At 39.5% G+C, this 19,555-nt stretch overlaps 1 protein-coding gene across 3 annotated transcripts in view; it reads left to right on the top strand.

The window, feature by feature from the left end:
• Positions 1 to 12,528, top strand: part of P2RY14 (purinergic receptor P2Y14) — a 62,576-nt gene extending 50,048 nt beyond the window's left edge. The window contains exons 2-4 of one of the 3 annotated variants that reach the window (XM_030928732.1): positions 5,183 to 5,290; positions 6,408 to 6,594; positions 10,842 to 12,528. In XM_030928732.1, coding sequence (XP_030784592.1) covers positions 10,866 to 11,882 — 1,017 coding nt within the window. In that variant the 5' untranslated portion in view covers positions 5,183 to 5,290; positions 6,408 to 6,594; positions 10,842 to 10,865 and the 3' untranslated portion in view covers positions 11,883 to 12,528. The remainder of the gene's footprint in view (positions 1 to 5,182; positions 5,291 to 6,407; positions 6,595 to 10,841) is intronic. The other 2 variants (XM_030928730.1, XM_030928738.1) reach the window with 2 other exon arrangements.
• The last annotated feature ends 7,027 nt before the right edge of the window (positions 12,529 to 19,555 follow it).

A 19,555-nucleotide genomic window follows, 5' to 3' on the forward strand; every position in this document is an offset into this window, starting at 1 on the left:
TAACAGACTTAGAAATTAGGTCCCTGACAGCTTCCGAGAAATGTGGTGAGTGTCAAACATCAAATGCTCTCAATGATGAAAAAAGATAGGGGGTGGGAGAGTTCCTTCCTCTGGGTGAAGGAGAAAGTGAGATTCTCCCTGATTGAGCCTAGAGAGGGCAGGGACAAGAGTGCCACAGGAATGCGGAACATGGATGAGAACAGTTATTTGTACGTTATTTTAGTAACATAAAATGTAATAACACGACTATAAATACACAACACATAAATACTATGAAAACCACATAGGAGATCACATTGATACCAAAAAAAAAAAAAGTGTTAAACATTAGGGCACGAGAGATTAAAGCAGCAAGAAAATGGCTTCAGTAAGTTTAAAAATGTATAAATGATTACACACATCTACACTATTTTCTATTCATACAGAATCAGCTAGAAAACAGGTATTTATCTCATAGAAAAAGGTTCGGAGCACCGTGTATTAAAGCTTTTGACGTCTGGACTGAAAGGAAGGAAAAAAAAAATACCAAAGTTGTACCTTTATAAGAACTGAAAAAAGTAGAGGAAGAAAAATGCATGTCATAAGTGGGTACCGATAAAAGCATTATTTGAAGGCAATCCATTCTACATAGATATTTCTATCCCTAATTACGAAATAATTTAAATATACAAAAACAGAAATGCAGACACTAATGTTGGTAACACCAATGTACCAGTCACCAGTGTTAATAGGCAGTAATATTATGCATATTTGATTCAGAATTTAAGAAATAAAATATCACAGATACAGCAAAGTCCAAACACCCTACCACTTATAAGCTTCCACTTGTAGGTTAAAACACGTGGTATTTGGTTGGGAGTAAGGAGGCTGGACTTGCTCCTACTTCCCTCCCCATGAGTAGGCAATGTTCTTTTCTTTTTTTCTTTTAGATTCAGCAGTTACATGTGCTAGTTTGTTACTTGGGTATACTGTGTGACACTGAGCTTTCGGGCTTCTAGTGAACCCATCACCCAAGTAGTGAACACAAAACCCAAGAGTAAGTTTTTCCACCATTTCCCTGCTTCCTACTCCCTGCTCTTCGGAGTCACCAGTGTCTACTGTTCCCACCTTTGTGTCCATGTGTATCCAACGTTTAGTTCCCACTTGTAAGTGAAAATATGTGGTATTTGGTTTTCTGTTTCTGTGTTAATTCACTTAGGATAATGGCCTCTAGCTACATCCATGTTGCTGCAAAGGACATGGTTTCTTTTGTATAGCTGCATAGTATTCCATGGTGTATATGTATTTTCTTTACCCAATCCACCATTGATAGGCACCTAGGTTGATTCTATGCCTTTGCTATTGTGAATAGTACTACAATAAACATGTGAGTAAAGGTGTCTTTTTGGTAAAATAATTTGTTTTTCTTTGGGTATATACCTAGTAATGAGATTGCTGGGTGAAATGGTAATTTTATGTTTAGTTCTTTGAGAAATCTCTACACTGCTTTCAATAGGGACTGAACTAATTTACAATCCCACCAAGAGTATAAAAGTGTTCTCTTTTTTCTGCAATCTCACTGGACATCTGTCTTTTTTTTTTTTTTTTTTTTTGGACTTTTTAATAAAAGCCTCAATGTTGTGAAGTTAGAATATATCATTTACAACTAGCACATGTTCCGTACTGCTCTAGGCCACTGAGATTATTATTCCATGCAGAACTTAATCTCTTTCTTTCCAACGAGAACCTCATGACCTTTTAGGAACATTCTAAGTAAATATAAGATGATCACCACCACCATCTCTCAAACAGGTATAAAATACCAATTTACGTTTCCAAGAGACCATAAAGATGCGAAGATTATGATGAAATATAATGAATAAACTTGGGCAAAGATCCTAGATTTCAGGCCTACTTGGAATATAATTTTTCTTGTCTAAAGTCCCAACTACAACAAAAATATTTCACCCTCATCACCATTTATTAAATGTCTCCTGGGCACAGGATCTGGGGGGAAAAAAATGATGCTAATTCAAAGAGTGGTACATGGACCAGCAGCATATCATGATTTATTAGTCCATTTTCACACTACTGATAAAGATATACTTGAGAATGGGCAATTTACAAAAGAAAGAGGTTTACTGGACTTACAGTTTCACATGGCTGAGGAGGCATCACAAACATGGTAGAAGGTGAAAGGCACATCTCACATGGTGGGAGACAAGAGAAGAGAGCTTGTGCAGGGCAACTCCTGCTTTTAAAACCATCAGATCGCATGAGACCCATCTGCTATCATAAGAACAGCACAGAAAGACCTACTCCCATAATTCAATCATCTACCACCAAGTCCCTCCTACAACACGTGGAAATTATGGGACCCACAAGATGAGATTTGGGTGGGGACACAGAGCCAAACCATGTAATTCCACCCCTGGCCCCTCCCAAATCTCATATCTTCACATTTCAAAACCAATCATGTCTTCCAACAGTCCCCCAAAGTCTCAATTCATTTCAGCATTAACTCAAAAGTCCAGTCCAGAGTCTCATCCCAGACAAGGCAAGTCCCTTCCGCCTATAAGCCTGTAAAATCTAAAGCAAGTTCGTTACTTCCTAGATAAAATGCGGTAGAGGCATTGGGTAAATACAGCCATTCCAAATGGGAGGAACTGGCCGAAACAAAGGGGCTACAGGCCCCATCCAAGTCCAAAATCCAGCAGGGCAGTCAAATCCTGAAGTTCCAAAATGATCTCCTTTGACTCCATGTCTCACACCCAGGACACGCAACGCAAGAGGTGGGTTCCCATGGTCTTGGGCAGCTCCACCCTTGTGGCTTTGCAGGGTACAGCCTCCCTCCTGGCTGTTTCACAGGCTGGCGTTGAGAGTCTGCAGCTTTTCCAGGCCAACAGTACAAGCTGTCAGTGGATCTACCGTTCTGGAGGAAGGTGGCCCTCCTCTCACAGCTCCATTAGATGGTGTCCCAGTAGGGACTCTGTGTGGGGGCTCCAACCCCACATTTCCCTTCCACACTGCCCTAGCACAGGTTCTCCATGAGAGCCCTGCCTCTGCAGTAAACTTTTGCCTGGACATCCAGGCATTTCCACACATCTTCTGAAATCTAGGCAGAGGTTCCCAAACCCCAGTTCTTGACTTCTGTGCACTCGCAGGCTCAACACCACGTAGAAGCTGCCAAGGCTTGACGCTTGCACACTCTGAAGCCATGGCCCGAGCTCTACATTGGCCCCTTTCAGCCACACTAGAGTGGCTGGGATGCAGGGCACCAATTCCCCAGGCTGCACATAGCACAGACACCCTGGGCTGGGGCCCACAAAACCACTTTTTCCTTCTAGGCCTCTAGGCCTGTGATGGCCTCTAGGGCTTGCTGTGAAGACCTCTGACATGCCCTGTATACATTTTCCCCATTTTCTTGAGGATTAACGTTCAGTTCCTCCTTGCTTATGCAAATTTCTGCAGCTGGCTTGAATTTCTCCTCAGAAAATGGGATTTTCTTTCTATTGCATTGTCAGGCTACAACTTTTCTGAACTTTTACACTCTGCTTCCCTTATAAAACTGAATGCTTTTAACAGCACCTAAATCACCTCTTGAATGCTTTGTTGCTTAGAAATTTCTTCAGCTAGATACCCTAAATCATCTTCCTCAAGTTCAAAGTTCCACAAATCTTTAGAGTAAGGGCAAAACACGCCACCAGTCTCTTTGCTAAAACATAGTAAGAGTCACTTTTGGTCCAGTTCCCAACAAGTTCTTCATTTCCATCTGAAACCACCTCATCCTGGACTTTATTCTCTATATCACTATCAGCATTTTGGGCAAAGCCATTCACCAAGTCTCTAGGAAGTTCCAAACTTTCCCACATTTTCCTGTCTTCTTCTGAGCCCTCCAAACTGTTTCAATCTCTGCCTGTTGCCCAGTTCCAAAGTCACTTCCACATTTTCAGGTATCTTTTCAGCAACATCCCACTCTACTGGTACCAATTTACTGTATTAGTCTGTTTTCACACTGCTGATAAGGATGTATCAGAAACAGGACAGTTTACAAAGGAAAGAGGTTTACTGGACTTACAGTTCCGCATGGTGGGAGGCCTCACAATCATGGTGGAAGGTGAAAGGCATGTCTCACATGGCAGCAGACAAGAGAAGAGAGCTTGTGTAGGGCAATTCCTGTTTTTAAAACCACCATATCTCATGAGACCCATTCACTATCACCAAAACAGCATGGAAAGACCCACCCCCATAATTCAATCATTTCCCACTGGGTCCCTCCCACAACATGTGGGTATTATGGGAGCTACAAGATGAGATTTGGGTGGGGACACAGAGCCAAACCATATCACATGCCAAACTCCAGACATAATGGAATCTCAGTCCTCATTTTAGCAAGATCCCAGGTAATGTGTATGCACATTAAAGTTTAGGGAGCACTCAGTGGTTTAAAGAATTTAGAAATATGAAAACCTAGACTAAGGCAGTACCAAATCCTACCACCATTTTGCTAAACCTATCCTCTTCCTTTCAGACCATGTGGCTTTCAGGTGTTATCTCTGCAAAGTCCACACATTAGTCTCATTAGACTGGTGGTAATCAAATGAGGGCAATTTTGTCCCTCAGAGGACATTTGGCAAAGTCTATAAATATTTTTGATTACCGCAACTTGGGCAGGGGGTTACTGGCATCTAGTAGGCAGAAGTCAGAAATGCTGCTAAACATCTTACAATGTGGAGGACAGCTCCCAAAAATAAATAATTATCTGGCCCAAAAGGTCAATAAGACAAAGGTTTTTTTAAAAACAAAACAATAAAAAAAATCCACCTGCAATTAGACCTATGATTTCCTGGCTGAAATGAATTGCTATATTCAGTCACTGGATAAACTGATTTGATCACCCTTATCCAAGGGGGGTAATATAAACCAATAACCAAAACCACTTCATGCCCAAGCTCTCAAAGAGTTTAAGTTTCCCACAAGAGGCTGCAACCAAATCAATAATCATATTATCATAAATCATATAAATCAATAATCAATGATCATATTGACAACAAATAGCAAGTACAGTGAAACAACAAATGCACATGTTGGAATATTTCACAATTACACAAGCTGAATTTAAGAAGCAAGTACAGATATATTTCCCCAATAAAAAGTCTGGTGCTCACTTAAATCTTTGGTTTTTTTGTTTCCTGTAATGCAGGATCTTTAATGAAAAAACACTTTGGCCACTTCAAGACGATAAACACTCACTGGGCAAAACAACTTCACTGAAAAGAGATCTCATATTATGCAAAAAAAATCTTAAAAGGTAATTTTTTTAATTCCTCAAGTATTATCAAGAGCTTTGTTAATTTCATCAACATGCTATAAAGGAGTAATTCTTTCCTTCAGAGAAGGAATCATAGCTCACAATTAGGATGATGGAAGGTGGTCTAATACAAGAGGAAAATAGGTCACGGTATATAATTACACAGATGAGTAACGAACTCAGAGCTGACTAAGCCTGCTTTTATTAAGATAAACGTATTTCTGGAGTGATCATTGCTTTGCATAGCCTTGTATCAATTAAATTCTGCCCAAAGAGAGAACCCTGAGGTTATATGTAATATGTGACAACTTGAGAACACTTCATGCCGCACAATCCTAAGATATTACACTGCACTAAGGGACAAGTGCACTCACTATTTAAATCAGATTGAATCTTCGGCATTGACATTCTTTCTAACTTTGCAAAAAAAAAAAAAAAAAATTGTTGAAGGAAAGCAATCCACAAAACGCTCCCACTACATTTTAATAACTGTCTTTGGGTCTCATAAATGTCATTCTGCCATGTTCTTTAATTATGTTACCAAAGACTCCAAAGTGACAGCAGACAACGTAGGCTAAAACATTTCAGACCACTTCATTCTCATGTATCTGGATTTGTGAAACAAGGCCAAGTTTCACCTGAGAAAATTTCAAGACTTACACTATTACACAGTAACCTCCCTTTTTTTTTTTCTTTTTTTTTTTTTTTTTGAGACAGAGTTCTGCTCTGAAGCCCAGGCTGGAGTGCAATGGTAGGAGCTCAGCTCACTGCAACCTCTGCTTCCCAGGTTCAAGCAGTTCTCCTACCTCAGCCTCCCAAGTAGCTGGGATTACAGGTGCCTGCCACCACAGCTGGCTAATTTTTGTATTTTTAGTAGAGGTGGGGTTTCACTATGTTGGCCAGGCTGGTCTTGAACTCCTAACCTCAGGTGATCCACCCGCATTGGCCTCCCAAAGTGCTGGTATTACAGGCATGAGCCATGCCCAGCCACAGTATCCCTTTTTAAAAAGTTTAGCTATATATACAAATCTTTCTTAAATGTGATCTCTAGAATTTAGGAAGCGTTGTTTACATTCCTAAAGCCTCAAGGTTAACATAATGACAACTTTCACTACAGAAATTCAGTGATAATATCAGAAGTAACCATCAATGAGCAGGGCTCCACAAACAGACACCTACACAAACTGGCTCACCAGAATGCCTGCTTATCCAGTAATCCAGTTATCATCATCCAGAAGTCCTGTTCATCTTTTGATATTTTTTCTGTTGCCTATCTCTCATCTTTAATGGACTAGCATGAACTGGTAAGAAGCAGTGAATCAACTGAGAAGTGGGCAGGGAAGGGAGGGTTGCTGAGCACACTAAGAGCTTCTTCTCTGATTCTTTTGGTTCTTACTTTACATTTTTGTATAAAGTCAACATGAGGATAAAACGATTTCCTTCATTTGTGAAAGATCTGAAGTTTCTGTAGGTCCCTGTATCAGGACATTAAATCATCTCAATCTACACTAAAGATAAGGAGTAGAGACTGAGCAGGTATCACGAGGTCCAAATGATACATGTCTTTTTTAATGATTTTGTCCTATTTTTCATCCAACACATATTCCTGCCTTTTGGTCTCAATATATAATTTGGTCTTACTTGCCTTAAGCAAGTTTCTTTTCCACACATCTCTCAGTCTATTACTGCTCTGATCTGCCCTACAGAAAAGGCTGTCAAAAGACAGAATGCCCTCACCATTAACCCCAGTGCTTTAAAAAAAAAAAAAAAAATCAATATTTAAGAGTTCAAAAATTACTACCAAGAGGAATTTCTCTTTAGCTTATTCCTTTAGAGTGTCCCTTTAAGATGAAGAAATCTGTCCTGGCATGAGCTGCTGCTGTATCAAACCAGACAGTGGCACAGGGTAGCAGAGGCACCCAACCAGCACGTCTAAAACCTCCCATCCTAAACTGGAATCTCATCTGCAATTGCATCAAAACTGCCAAAATAGCAGTGTTTGGGGAAAGGGCCCGGGTAAGCTGTGTGCATTCACTCCGTTTCAGGAGGCAAAGCTGCTCTAGAAGTTTACCTTGGTCAATCAGTCCCCTCCATCCAACTCAAAGTGGTGGGAGCAGTGAAGGGGAATGATGTATATCATCAGGGCATATGTATGCAGATTCCCAGCAACCTCAGGAATCTGAGAGCAGAGTTCTGGACCTGCAGCATTAGGCCACATACAGAAATACTGCAGCTCAGAAATACGAAAGACACAAGACTCTGAGAAAATAATTTTAAAAGGGTTTCTTTTTTTTTTTTTTGAGACGGAGTCCCGCTCTGTCGCCCAGGCTGGAGTGCAGTGGCCGGATCTCAGCTCACTGCAAGCTCCGCCTCCCGGGTTTACGCCATTCTCCTGCCTCAGCCTCCCGAGTAGCTGGGACTACAGGCGCCCGCCACCCTCGCCCGGCTAGTTTTTTGTATTTTTTAGTAGAGACGGGGTTTCACCGTGTTAGCCAGGATGGTCTCGATCTCCTGACCTTGTGATCCACCCGTCTCGGCCTCCCAAAGTGCTAGGATTACAGGCTTGAGCCACCGCGCCCGGCAAGGGTTTCTATAAGAAAAGGAATTATGTCTCTCATTCTATGGGATTCACTATTTCTACAAATAGTGGCTTCTATAGTATTTCCAAAAGGAAAGGAATTTGGCTCTCATTAAATTCTTTCTGGGAAATTATTCAATATTTCACCATATAATTATATATTACATAGTTAATATTTCTGTTTTCCAAAATGACATCTACAGTTTTTTTATATTTTAAACTCAAGTGAATCCCACAAGTACTTAGTACCTACTATGAGTATGACACCACAATGGCCAGGTGCAGAGGTTGGGGGGGTTGTGTGCCTAGAACTGGGAAACCAAATTAGACGTGGGAATATAGCAGCATGCATTCTCTCAAGCTCTGCAAGACTGGCATTTAAACCAAAATGCATCTAACTGTCAAGAGACAGTTACCAAACAAATTAGTTACCAGACACAGACTCTTAGTCACAGTAGACAGTTAAAAATGGAAAATGTGCTCCCCCTCCCTTATCTTTTAAAATATGAAACAGGCTCATAAGGAGAAAGGTGATAGAAGACCTACAAAGAAGCAAATGAGTACAAACCCACTATGCCCAGAGCCAAGCACATAAGGCTACAGGGAAGAGGAGGAATAGTGCTAGTGAAAGGTTTTGTGGAGGAAGTGATTTGGGGTACTCATTCCTTCTATAGGAAGTCCATAGACTGGCAAAATCAAGTGTCTATCAATATTTCTATTTTTTATGTCATAAAGCAAGAGGAAAGCACACAGGAAAGGAAGATACATAGAAACCAGATATTCTTGTGTAGGAAGCAGCACAAAGGTTTACATGGATGTATTTATATGTGGAACATGACTATTTCATATTCCATGTTTCAAAATATCCCTTTGTCATGCTTAAATTTATTGACCTAACTTGTCCTTCACTGATATGCACTGTGCTGGCACCACAAATACAGATGAAAAAGATGCATTCTCTGACATCAAGGTACCCACTGTTCCCACAATCTTTCTTTCTCTTGATCCCTGAATAAATCTTAAGAGCAAGGGATTCATGCCTTATATTTCCAGAGTGCATATTCATTTATTTCACAAATATTTTAACTATCTAATGTCCTAAATATTATGCAAAGAATACAAGAGTAAAAAAATGACATGATCTTTCTCCTCTGAAGGAGCTTGTAGTAGTGGAAGAGACAAACAGCTGGAGAGGAGTGTTGATAGGAGAAAGACACAGGATGATAAGCACACACTCAATCTACCCCAAACCAGGCTCAGAAAGTTGAGGTTTCCTAAGGAAATTGACAGTTAAGCTGAGGCCTTGAGGATGAAGAGAAGTTAGCCCATCAAGAAGGTATGGGAACAGTTTAGACACAAATGAAAGTCTGTGCAAAGGTTCAGACAGAGAGAAATCATCGAACCTAAAAAGAAGCAGAAGAGCCCAGGACAGCAGGAACTCAGTGCTGGGGATGGAGGAAGCAGGAGGCAGAACAAGAAAGGACTTCAACATTACAGACTTAGGACATTCTCCTGAAGGCAAGGACAGACTACTAAAGGGTTTTAAGCAGGATAACTGGCATTGCTCACATATAAGATGGGCAGTAAACGTTTGTTTCCGATGTATCAAATAACCTTTTGAATTTAATTCTAGCCTTCCCTCTGCCCTAAATCAACACTTCCGACATCAGTGAAGAATATACAGGATCCCTAAACAATAGAAGTTCTGGATAACACCTAGCACAGCACTGTGCAATAAAACCATAATGTGAACCACATATGTAATTTAAAATTTTCTAGTAGCCAGAGTCTTAAAAAGTAAAATTAAGTGAAATTTGAGATTAATAATATACTTTATTTAATAGAGCATTTGTAAATATTATTTCAACATGGGATCAATATTAAAAATATTGAGATATTTTACATTTTTTCACTCCAAGTCTGCAAAGTCTAGAGTGCATTTTATACTTACAGAACATCTCAATCTGGACAGGCCATATTTCAAGTGCTCAACACCCACACATGGCTAGTGGCTACCATACTGAACAGTACAGATGTAGAATGTACTTTGGGAAGCATTTCTCAGAATGTTTAAAGCACTTTTTATCATTTGTATTTGTATTCTAATTTGTAAAAATAATGCAAATCAGTTTTTCAATGGGAAAAAAAACAAAAAAGCTCAATATTGAAAAGGTACCCATAATCCCACACCAAAAATACCAGTTAACATTTGAATGTATATGCTTGTTAGACACTGTCTCATGTCCAACATATATGTAGAATACACTTTTCTAAAAGTAAGGTCTGTCTGAATAGATCTTAATATGTAAACATTTATAATGATTTTTATGAATCCATAAAAATTTCTCTTTTAGGAAAAAACAATCACATTTCCAACACAGGTTTTAAAAAAATACATTACACATGGGATTCTGAATAAAATAAAACATTAATTCTGCTTTTACAGTTATTACCCTTTAAGATTATACCTAAGTGAGTATTTCCTAGAACTCTGGAGTTTTATAGGGAACCATTATTATTTTAGGGACATGCTGTCTCCGTTATTACCTAGAAGTTCTCAAACTGCCCTGCTGCTCCAGTTTCTCTTTACTGCCACCTGGCTACTCCATTCTTCCCTTTTCAGTGCCCAAAAAAAAGGAAGAAGGAAGAGGGAGGAAAGGGAGGGGGGAAAGGGAGGGGGGAAAGGGAGGGGGGAAAGGGAGGGGGAGAGGGGAGAAGGAAGAAAAGAGGGAGCGGGGAGTGGGTAAAGGGGAAAAGAGGGAGGGAAAGGAGAAAAGGAAGACCAAAAGAAAGAAAAGGAAGAACAGAGGGAGGGAGGGAGGGACAGATGAGTGTCTAACTTACACAGAGTAAAAAGGTGGCTTCAAAAATTTGGTAGGTTTGACTATATTCATTGCCCTTGGCCATACTACTCAGCAAATGTCTTACAGGCCATAAGTGCCCTGTGAGTGACTAGTTCACACCTCTTTTCAGGCCTCTGCCTTCAGAAGTTACAAGATGATCAATTCAACCTCCACACAGCCTCCAGATGAATCCTGCTCTAAGAACCTCCTGATCACTCAGCAGATCATTCCCGTGCTGTACTGTGTGGTCTTCATTGCGGGAATCCTACTCAATGGAGTGTCAGGATGGATATTCTTTTACGTGCCCAGCTCCAAGAGTTTCATCATCTATCTCAAGAACATTGTTATTGCTGACTTTGTGATGAGTCTGACTTTTCCTTTCAAGATCCTTAGTGACTCAGGCCTTGGCCCCTGGCAGCTGAATGTGTTTGTGTGCAGGGTCTCTGCCGTGCTCTTCTACGTCAACATGTACGTCAGCATTGTGTTCTTTGGGCTCATCAGCTTTGACAGATACTATAAAATTGTAAAGCCTCTTTGGACTTCTTTCATCCAGTCAGTGAGTTATAGCAAACTCCTGTCAGTGATAGTATGGATGCTCATGCTCCTCCTTGCTGTTCCAAATATTATTCTGACCAACCAGAGTGTTAGGGAGGTTACAAATATAAAATGTATAGAATTGAAAAGTGAACTGGGACGGAAGTGGCACACAGCATCAAACTACATCTTCGTGGGCATCTTCTGGATTGTGTTTCTTTTGTTAATCGTCTTCTATACTGCTATCACAAAGAAAATCTTTAAGTCCCACCTTAAGTCAAGTCGGAATTCCACTTCAGTCAAAAAGAAATCTAGCCGCAACATATTCAGCATCGTGTTCGTGTTTTTTGTCTGTTTTGTACCTTACCATATTGCCAGAATCCCCTACACAAAGAGTCAGACCGAAGCTCATTACACCTGCCAGTCAAAAGAAATCTTGCGGTATATGAAAGAATTCACTCTGCTACTATCTGCTGCAAATGTATGCCTGGACCCTATTATTTATTTCTTTCTATGCCAGCCATTTAGGGAAATCTTATGCAAGAAATTGCACATCTCATTAAAAGCTCAGAATGACCTAGATATTTCCAGAACCAAAAGAGGAAATACAACACTTGAAAGCATAGATACTTTGTGAGTTCCTACCCTCTTCCAAATAAAGACCACGTGCGCATGTTGTCATCTTCAATTACATAAGATAAATGAATAAGATATGTGCCCTCATCGTAAGTATTATCTCTAGCACTGCCATCCAATTTAGGTCAATAAAATTCAAATATAAGTTTCCATGCTTTTTTGTAACATCAAAGAAAACACACTCATCAGTAATTTCTCTAATACTGACCTTTCTATTCTCTATTAATAGAAAATTAATACATAAAATTATTCAATTCTATTATATTAAAATAAGTTTAAGTTTATAACCACTAGTCTGGTCAGTTAATGTAGAAATGTAAATAGTAAATAAAACAGGACATAATCAAGGAAAACTCACTCAGGCATCTTCCTTCTCTAAACACCAGAATCTAGTATGTAATTGTTTTCAACACTGTCCTTAAAGAGTAACTTGAAAGCAGGTACAGTTTGATGAAGGGCTAGAGGGCTGTTTGCAATAAAAAGTCAACTTTTTTCCTGACTTGAAGAAGCAGGATAAGCAGACACCCAGAAAATCACTTAAGAAACCCCTCATTGATTTATTTCATGGCACTGCAAAGGAAAAGGAATATTAATTGTATACTTAGCAAGAAAATTTTTTTTTCTGATAGCACTTTGAGGATACTAGATACCTGCTAAATATGTTTTCTACAAAGACTTATGCCATTTAATAAGCCTGGGGTTCTGGCGTTAAATTTTTTTTTTTTTTTTTTTTTTTTTTTGAGACGGAGTCTCACTCTGTCGCCCAGGCTGGAGTGCAGTGGCGCGATCTTGGCTCACTGCAACCTCTGTCTCCCGGGTTCAAGCGATTCTCCTGCCTTAGACTCCCGAGTAGCTGGGACTACAGGTGCGTGCCACCATGCCCAGATAATTTTTTTTGTATTTTTAGTAGAGATGGGGTTTCACCACGTTGGCCAGGATGGTCTTGATCTCCTGACCTCGTGATCCACCCGCCTCGACCTCCCAAAGTGCTGGGATTACAGGAGTGAGCCACCGCGCCCGACCTAGAATATTTTTACATAGGCTTTATTGAGAGAAACTAAATATTGGCATATGTTATTAGCAACTTCCCCTGTTTAATAGTATGGGAAAAATAAGATGACTGGGAAAAAGACACACCCACATCCTAGAACATATATTATTCTGCTGGCAAATGGGAAAGGAGATCATTTTCTTAGAAAGCAAATAAACTTGATTTTTTTAATCTAAAATTTACATTAATGAGTGCAAAATAACACATAAAAAGAAAATTCACACATCACATTTTTCTGGAAAACAGATGGATTTTACATCTGGGGACATGGCATATGGTTACCGGCTTATGAGAGCTACCAAAACTAAATTCTTTCTCTGCTATTAACTGGCTAGAAGACACTCATCCATTTTTCAAATGTTCTTTCAAAACATTTTTATAAGTAATATTTGTATCTATTTCATGCTTTATTGTCTATATACTAATAAAGAAATTTAATATTGTCTATTTTTTTAATAATCAACATATGAGGAAACATTACCAGATTTCCTCACAGTCAAGACATACGTAGTTTCTTTATATGCTCAATTATGCATATAAATTATGCATATGTATTATGCTAATACAAGGGAGACAGTTACATAGAGAATTCAAAAATTCTATCTGCCATTTACTTTTCAGAATAAGTACTCCAGATAGGGCATGGTGGCTCACACCTGTACTCCCAGTACTTTGGGAGGCAAAGGTGGGCAGATCACTTAAGTCCAGGAGTTCAAGGCCAGGCTGGGCAACATGGCAAAACTCTGTCTCTACAAAAAAATAAAATTAGCCAGGCTTGGTGGTGTACGCCTATAGCCCCAGTTACTGGGGAGACTGAGGTGTTGATCACCTGAGCCCCAAAGGCAGAGGTTGAAGTGAGCCATGATTGTGATGCTGTACTCCAGCCTGGGCAACAGAGCGAAACCGTATGTCAAAAAAAGAAACAAAAGTACTTCATATGCCCTATAACTTCATCAATATTTTAGGCAAAACTCAGAAAAAAATACCCTAAATTGGGGAAAAGCTGGACAGGTTTTTTTTCCCTCAGTATCTACTTTCCACTGTCCTAATAGTTCCCAATTCTGGGTCAATCAGACTCTCTCAAAAAATAAAAAACGAAAATTGCTATGCTATCACAAATGTGCTTGGTAAACTAAGCTTGCTATAATTGTTTATCTAACTATATCTGTATAAAAAAAAAAAAGAGGCTGTGTTTATTCTTTACAACTTACATTGGCCAGGAAAAATAAGTAAATACCAGGGCTTTAAATGCCCCCTACTGGGCCATGGTAAAAAGTGAAAGTGAAAAAGAGAAGATGAGTAGCACCAAGAAATGCCTTTGTAAGCACGTGCTAAAGCAGAATAGCAATGCAAAAGTAATATTTTTCAGGAAACAACATGCAATGCAGTTAAGGATATGGTGAAGCAACAGTTGAGTAATAGTTACTGCCTATTAGAACTTTCAGGTCCAGAGTAACAACTAAAAACCAAGTGGCAGAGCACCAGCAATAATAAATTAACCCAGCAACTTCCCTGAGATCACTAGCACTAGTGTAGGTGGGCAACAGGGAACACTTGCTGGGTCCTTCTGTAGATAAAGCTACAGTGCAGGCATGCCAGTGTTCAAGGTGCCCAGCGAGGCTTACAACTCAGGTGCCTGCAGAAGGCACTGTAAACACGGCTGTAAGGAAACAGGGGAAGCTAATGACGATGGTGTGCTGAGAGCCTTTGCCTCACCAAGAGAGGTCAAAGGGCTCTCAGCTCTAGTCAATTATTTCCTCATTTTTCAAGATATGAAAAGTCACAAAGTTTTTACATTGCTGGGGCACCAATGAAAAGAAAATATACCTGCAGACAGAATACACCACTGGCTACTCTGTAACATGTGGAATGCAGAAATCTCACAGAAAGGTATTCAAAAGTCACTCATGACGACTAAAAATTTCCCTTTAACAAGAATCCTTACATTCCATTTTGCTGCATAAGTGATTCAACAACTACCCATACAAAATGTTTTAAGGTGTTTTTATAAAAGGAATATTTGAGATAAGAGTAATCAAGAAACAGATCATAGAAAGATCATAATCATATAAAAAGATTACACATTGACATCTACCCAGAGGTGGGTGAACCCTGCAATGGTCTTTTACAAAATGTCATGACTAGCGCTCATTCGCTGGTCATCTTCAGCCTACGTCTTCTTTTCCCAGAAACAGAAGCAAAACTTTTCCTTTGGGAAAGTCATTTTGTCCTGTTCTCAACCATGCAGCTCTCATATGCAGCTGACCCCATCCCCCACATAAGGGGCCAGCCATAACTGACTCTAGGCAATCAACATGTCTGATTCCACTGGCCACAAGTTGGGATGGAACATGATCCAATTTGACCTAATGAGAGCAAGTTCTAGGTTTCTGAAAAAATTATCTGGAGGGTGTGCCACGAAGATACAAAGTCTAGAAGCACTTCTTTCATCTGGCTACCATAGGAAGAGAGCCTAGAGCACCCGATGAGTTGAAACTGACACCATGGAAGGCACACTGAAGACATGCTACAAACTCAGTCCTGGTTACAAAGCTGAGTGCCTGCATCAGTCTTCACCTAAAACCATACCCACAGCCAATAAGCCCAATTTTAATTGGTTTCTTTTCTCTTTCTTTCTTTCTTTCTTTCTTTTGGCAACTACAAATGAGAAACTCGTGATACACTGGTTTTATCTAACAGAGTAATCTAAAGAGTTCAGAAATTCTAGAAAACACCCTCACACAAAGCTGTGCTTCTGCTTGACGATGTTAGTCACGTATGTGTCATTAGTTCTGTGTTCTATTCTTAACCCTATCGTTGCCATCTATATCTTTTAACTCTGGAGAAAAAGGATCAATAAATATAAAAAATATCTGTAACATCAAGAGATAGTATTACACAAATTACAAATATAACAGATCACTCCCCCAAAATGACATGGGATTTCTTTTGGGTAAGCAGCACTGCGAGGGTTTGTGTATTTGGTACTGTGTGGTCTTCAACAGTAAAAGCCATTACTTCCTTTTGGTCACTATTTTCCACAAGACTCTAATGGCATGTGGATTACCATTTCATGACAAGACTTCCCCGTCAAAAGAACCACTTTAACAAAATGTCGTTTTCCTTTCCCACAGGTCACTTTTCAAAATGTTTTAACCACTTTATAGTACTGCTTGTACAAAATGATTAAATGTCGTATTAATTTCTCTGCAGTAAATGTATGTGATAAATGTTACACATAAATCAGCTACAAAAAAGAAACAAAAAAGTGCTCCCCAAAGTGGTCTCAAGATTTTTAGGAAATAAGAGATATTACTGCATTGCTATCTTCCCCCGCTTCAATATAAGTTGGGTGTAAGCATGAAAGGGGTGTTATAAAAATAGGTCCACCTCAATAAACAGCAAAATATATGACAGGTATTCTCACTGATAAAGTTTATAAGACTACTTATTACTTTTTGAAGGTGTTCATTGTATGATTCTATGGCTTCTCTCATGGTCAGTCATAGCCACTAGCCACTTCACTTCACTTCCTAAACATTGTATCACGTGTTTTGGGGACCTGCAACACAGGACTTAAGACCAGGGAGTAAATTTGCTCTTTATCAGCCTTCAGGTGTCACCAGCCTTAACTCTCATGGTATCAGCATGGCAAGGGAAACCCACACCTGCAGTATTTCTCCCTTCTCTCCCAAATCCCCCATCATTTGATGACCTGCTAAACCTGCCCCAAAAGTGTGTGACAAAGGACTTACTTTCCTATCATTCCATTTCCTGACATAAATGAACACCAAGAAAACATGGCCTCATCATATCGTACAATATTACATTACTTAAATTCTTGATTTTCTATTTTCTTTTCTTGAGATAGAGTCTCGCTCTTGTTCCCCAAGCTGGAGTGCAGTGGCGTGATTTCAGCTCACTGCAACCTCCACCTCCAAGGTTCAATTCTCCTGCCTCAGCCTCTCGAGTAGCTGAGATTACATGTACTCGCCACCATGCCTGGCTAATTTTTGTGTTTTTAGTAAAGATGGGGTTTCACCATGTTTGTCAGGTTGGTCTCAAACTCCTGACCTCCGGTGATCCATCCACTTCGGTCTCCCAAAGTGCTGAGATGACAGGCATGAGCGCCAGGCCTCAATGTTCTATTTTCTAAGCTAAAAGTTCTATTTTCTATTTTCTATATTTAACTTGCAGGTTTTTCCAAGCTGTTATGTTGTACTTTCAACCATTATCTTTCTAAAGGAATACCAGCTCTCTGTGATATCATATTGCCTGCATGAGGACGTAATCCTTATAAAAGCCAATTTCAACTCCACATCAAATTCACTTTCTTGTTAAGAAAAACATGCAACTATAAAGAAAAAAATTGTCATGGCAAAGTGTAGTTCTTATCTAACAGTATGAAAGTAGGTGAAAAATAAGAAAAATTGTCTTATTTTAAGTAAGAAAACCAACATTTCCATCAATACCATTCAAAATAAGAGCTCCTTAAGCGTTTACAAAGTACATTTAGAAAGTTTTGGTTAATGACAGATAAAGCTCTGAGAAACATTTAAAACCTAAATGAAAAAGAATAAAATAAAAATCTATCTAAGTTATATCAAATACAAACTCTGTAAGCCAATAAACCAAATTCACCTTTCTACCTGACCAATCTGCCTCTCTCCTCAGACTTCCTTTCCCAGGACTAAAACTTCAGTCTCCTCTTCTCCCTCTCTACCCTCCGCTGCAGTGATTTTACTGCAGTGGTTCTCAGCTATTCCTCCCTTCCCATGTAATTTCAGATCCTTATTGCTTCTCACTTAAAATGACTGCAATCATTCCTTAACTGGTTTCTCATCTTCCACTTTCTCTCCTAACCAAGCAAACTCCAATGCTGGCAGATTTACCTAACATAGCTGGATTGACAGCTCCTTCCCTTGTATAGCCATGAGCTCTCCAATGCTTACTTTATTAAAATCCCAGGGAGCATCCAAGATTTGGTCTCAATCTTTTCCTCACAGAGACACCTAAGCCCCCAAATTGCCTGACAGTCCCCCAAAAAAATTTCTCATACTCCAATTATCTGTGTCATCCCTCAAGCATGCCACTTGTATCTCATTCTGAAGAAGCTCCCATTCACCCTACCACAGTCTGGAGCATTACACTTCCCGGATTACCACAGGTTCTAACAGCACATAGCAGGTGATAAGATTCCTTATCACTCCTTTACAAAGCATAAAATATTTTCCAGGATAAGAGCTCAGGAGGCAGCCTGCAATTAATAAATATTTGCTCTTACAATTCTTCATAAATACTTGATCAAGAAATATTCACATGGCTGGGTGCAGTGGGGTGCATCTGTAGTCCTAGTTACTCAGAGGCTGATGCAAAAGGATTGCTTGAGCCAAGGAGTTTGGGACTGTAGCAGGCTATGATTAGACCTCTGAATAACCACTGCACTGCAGCCTGGTCAACATAAGATGATCCTGTCTTAAAAAAAAAAAAAAATTACATGGCTAGGAAAAGGGAGACATTCTCCAAAGAACATTCTCCTGGAAAGTAACTAACAAGTTTTTAAAATGTGTTCTGTGCTTTGAAAATATGTTAGTCATAAGTTCATAAGAAATGGACCATAAACAATCAAGTGGGGAAAAAAAGCATGAATTTCAGTGACCAAAAAGAAACAAGATAATCTTCAAACATTCTTTATTATGAATTTCCCCTCTATAAATTATTTTATAACCATGGACCAAATGGCAGTCACACCTTACAACCAAAAGGTAAAATGAAATGTTGATGCAATAACATCAATAAAAAGGCAGACAACCAAAAGGACTGTCAAGGGGAAATGACAGGGTAATGTACCCAGCCATTCTTTTAACTGAGTTCACATTCCAAGAATGTGCAAAAACAACCTTTGCCTTCAACTCATTTCCAAACATGTATTCTCCATTTCACTAAAGAGAAAAAAACAAGGCAGAATTTAAGTAATACAGAAACAGTAACATGGAAACCGTATGTCTACATTTCACTTTAAAACTACACTGTCTATTCACAACAGTCACTCTCAATTTAAAGCTACCAATCTTGGAGCACAGAAAAAAATCTTTGGACTAATCCAGGTGGGAAAGAGAATTATGTGCAAAAAAAAAAAAAAAAAAATTATTTTCTTTCAAAACATAACCCTGAAGCACAACGGCTCCAGAGACAGGGCTGAATTTGAAGTTGCACAGGCTGTGGCAGAAGTGACTGATCATAAAAATCTTCCAGATATAAACTATTTTGATGTAAGAGCATCCTAAATTCACATTTCGGAGGCTGAAAACTCCATCAGGAAGGTTAGAACTGCGGTACACTGGGTGTTCTACCACCCAATGGCATGCAAACTCAAATGGTTACAAATACTAAATGGGAAGGGGGCCTGGACTGACCTGATGGCCTCCATTGTAATCACTGTCCCTAACACTTTCATTGTAAGAAGCATAATTAAGAGCTAGGATGCCAGGGTCTAACTGTGCAGGTTTGAGCGGGCCTTAATTTCTCTGCACCACAGTTTCCCCATCTGTAAGAGGCAGAATCTCCTGCATCTCATGGCTTGTTTGTTTTAACAAAAACAAGTCCTCAGACCTGTGCCTGGC

Source organism: Rhinopithecus roxellana, chromosome 1 (genome assembly GCF_007565055.1).
Source record: "Rhinopithecus roxellana isolate Shanxi Qingling chromosome 1, ASM756505v1, whole genome shotgun sequence".
NCBI classification, from domain to species: domain Eukaryota; kingdom Metazoa; phylum Chordata; class Mammalia; order Primates; family Cercopithecidae; genus Rhinopithecus; species Rhinopithecus roxellana.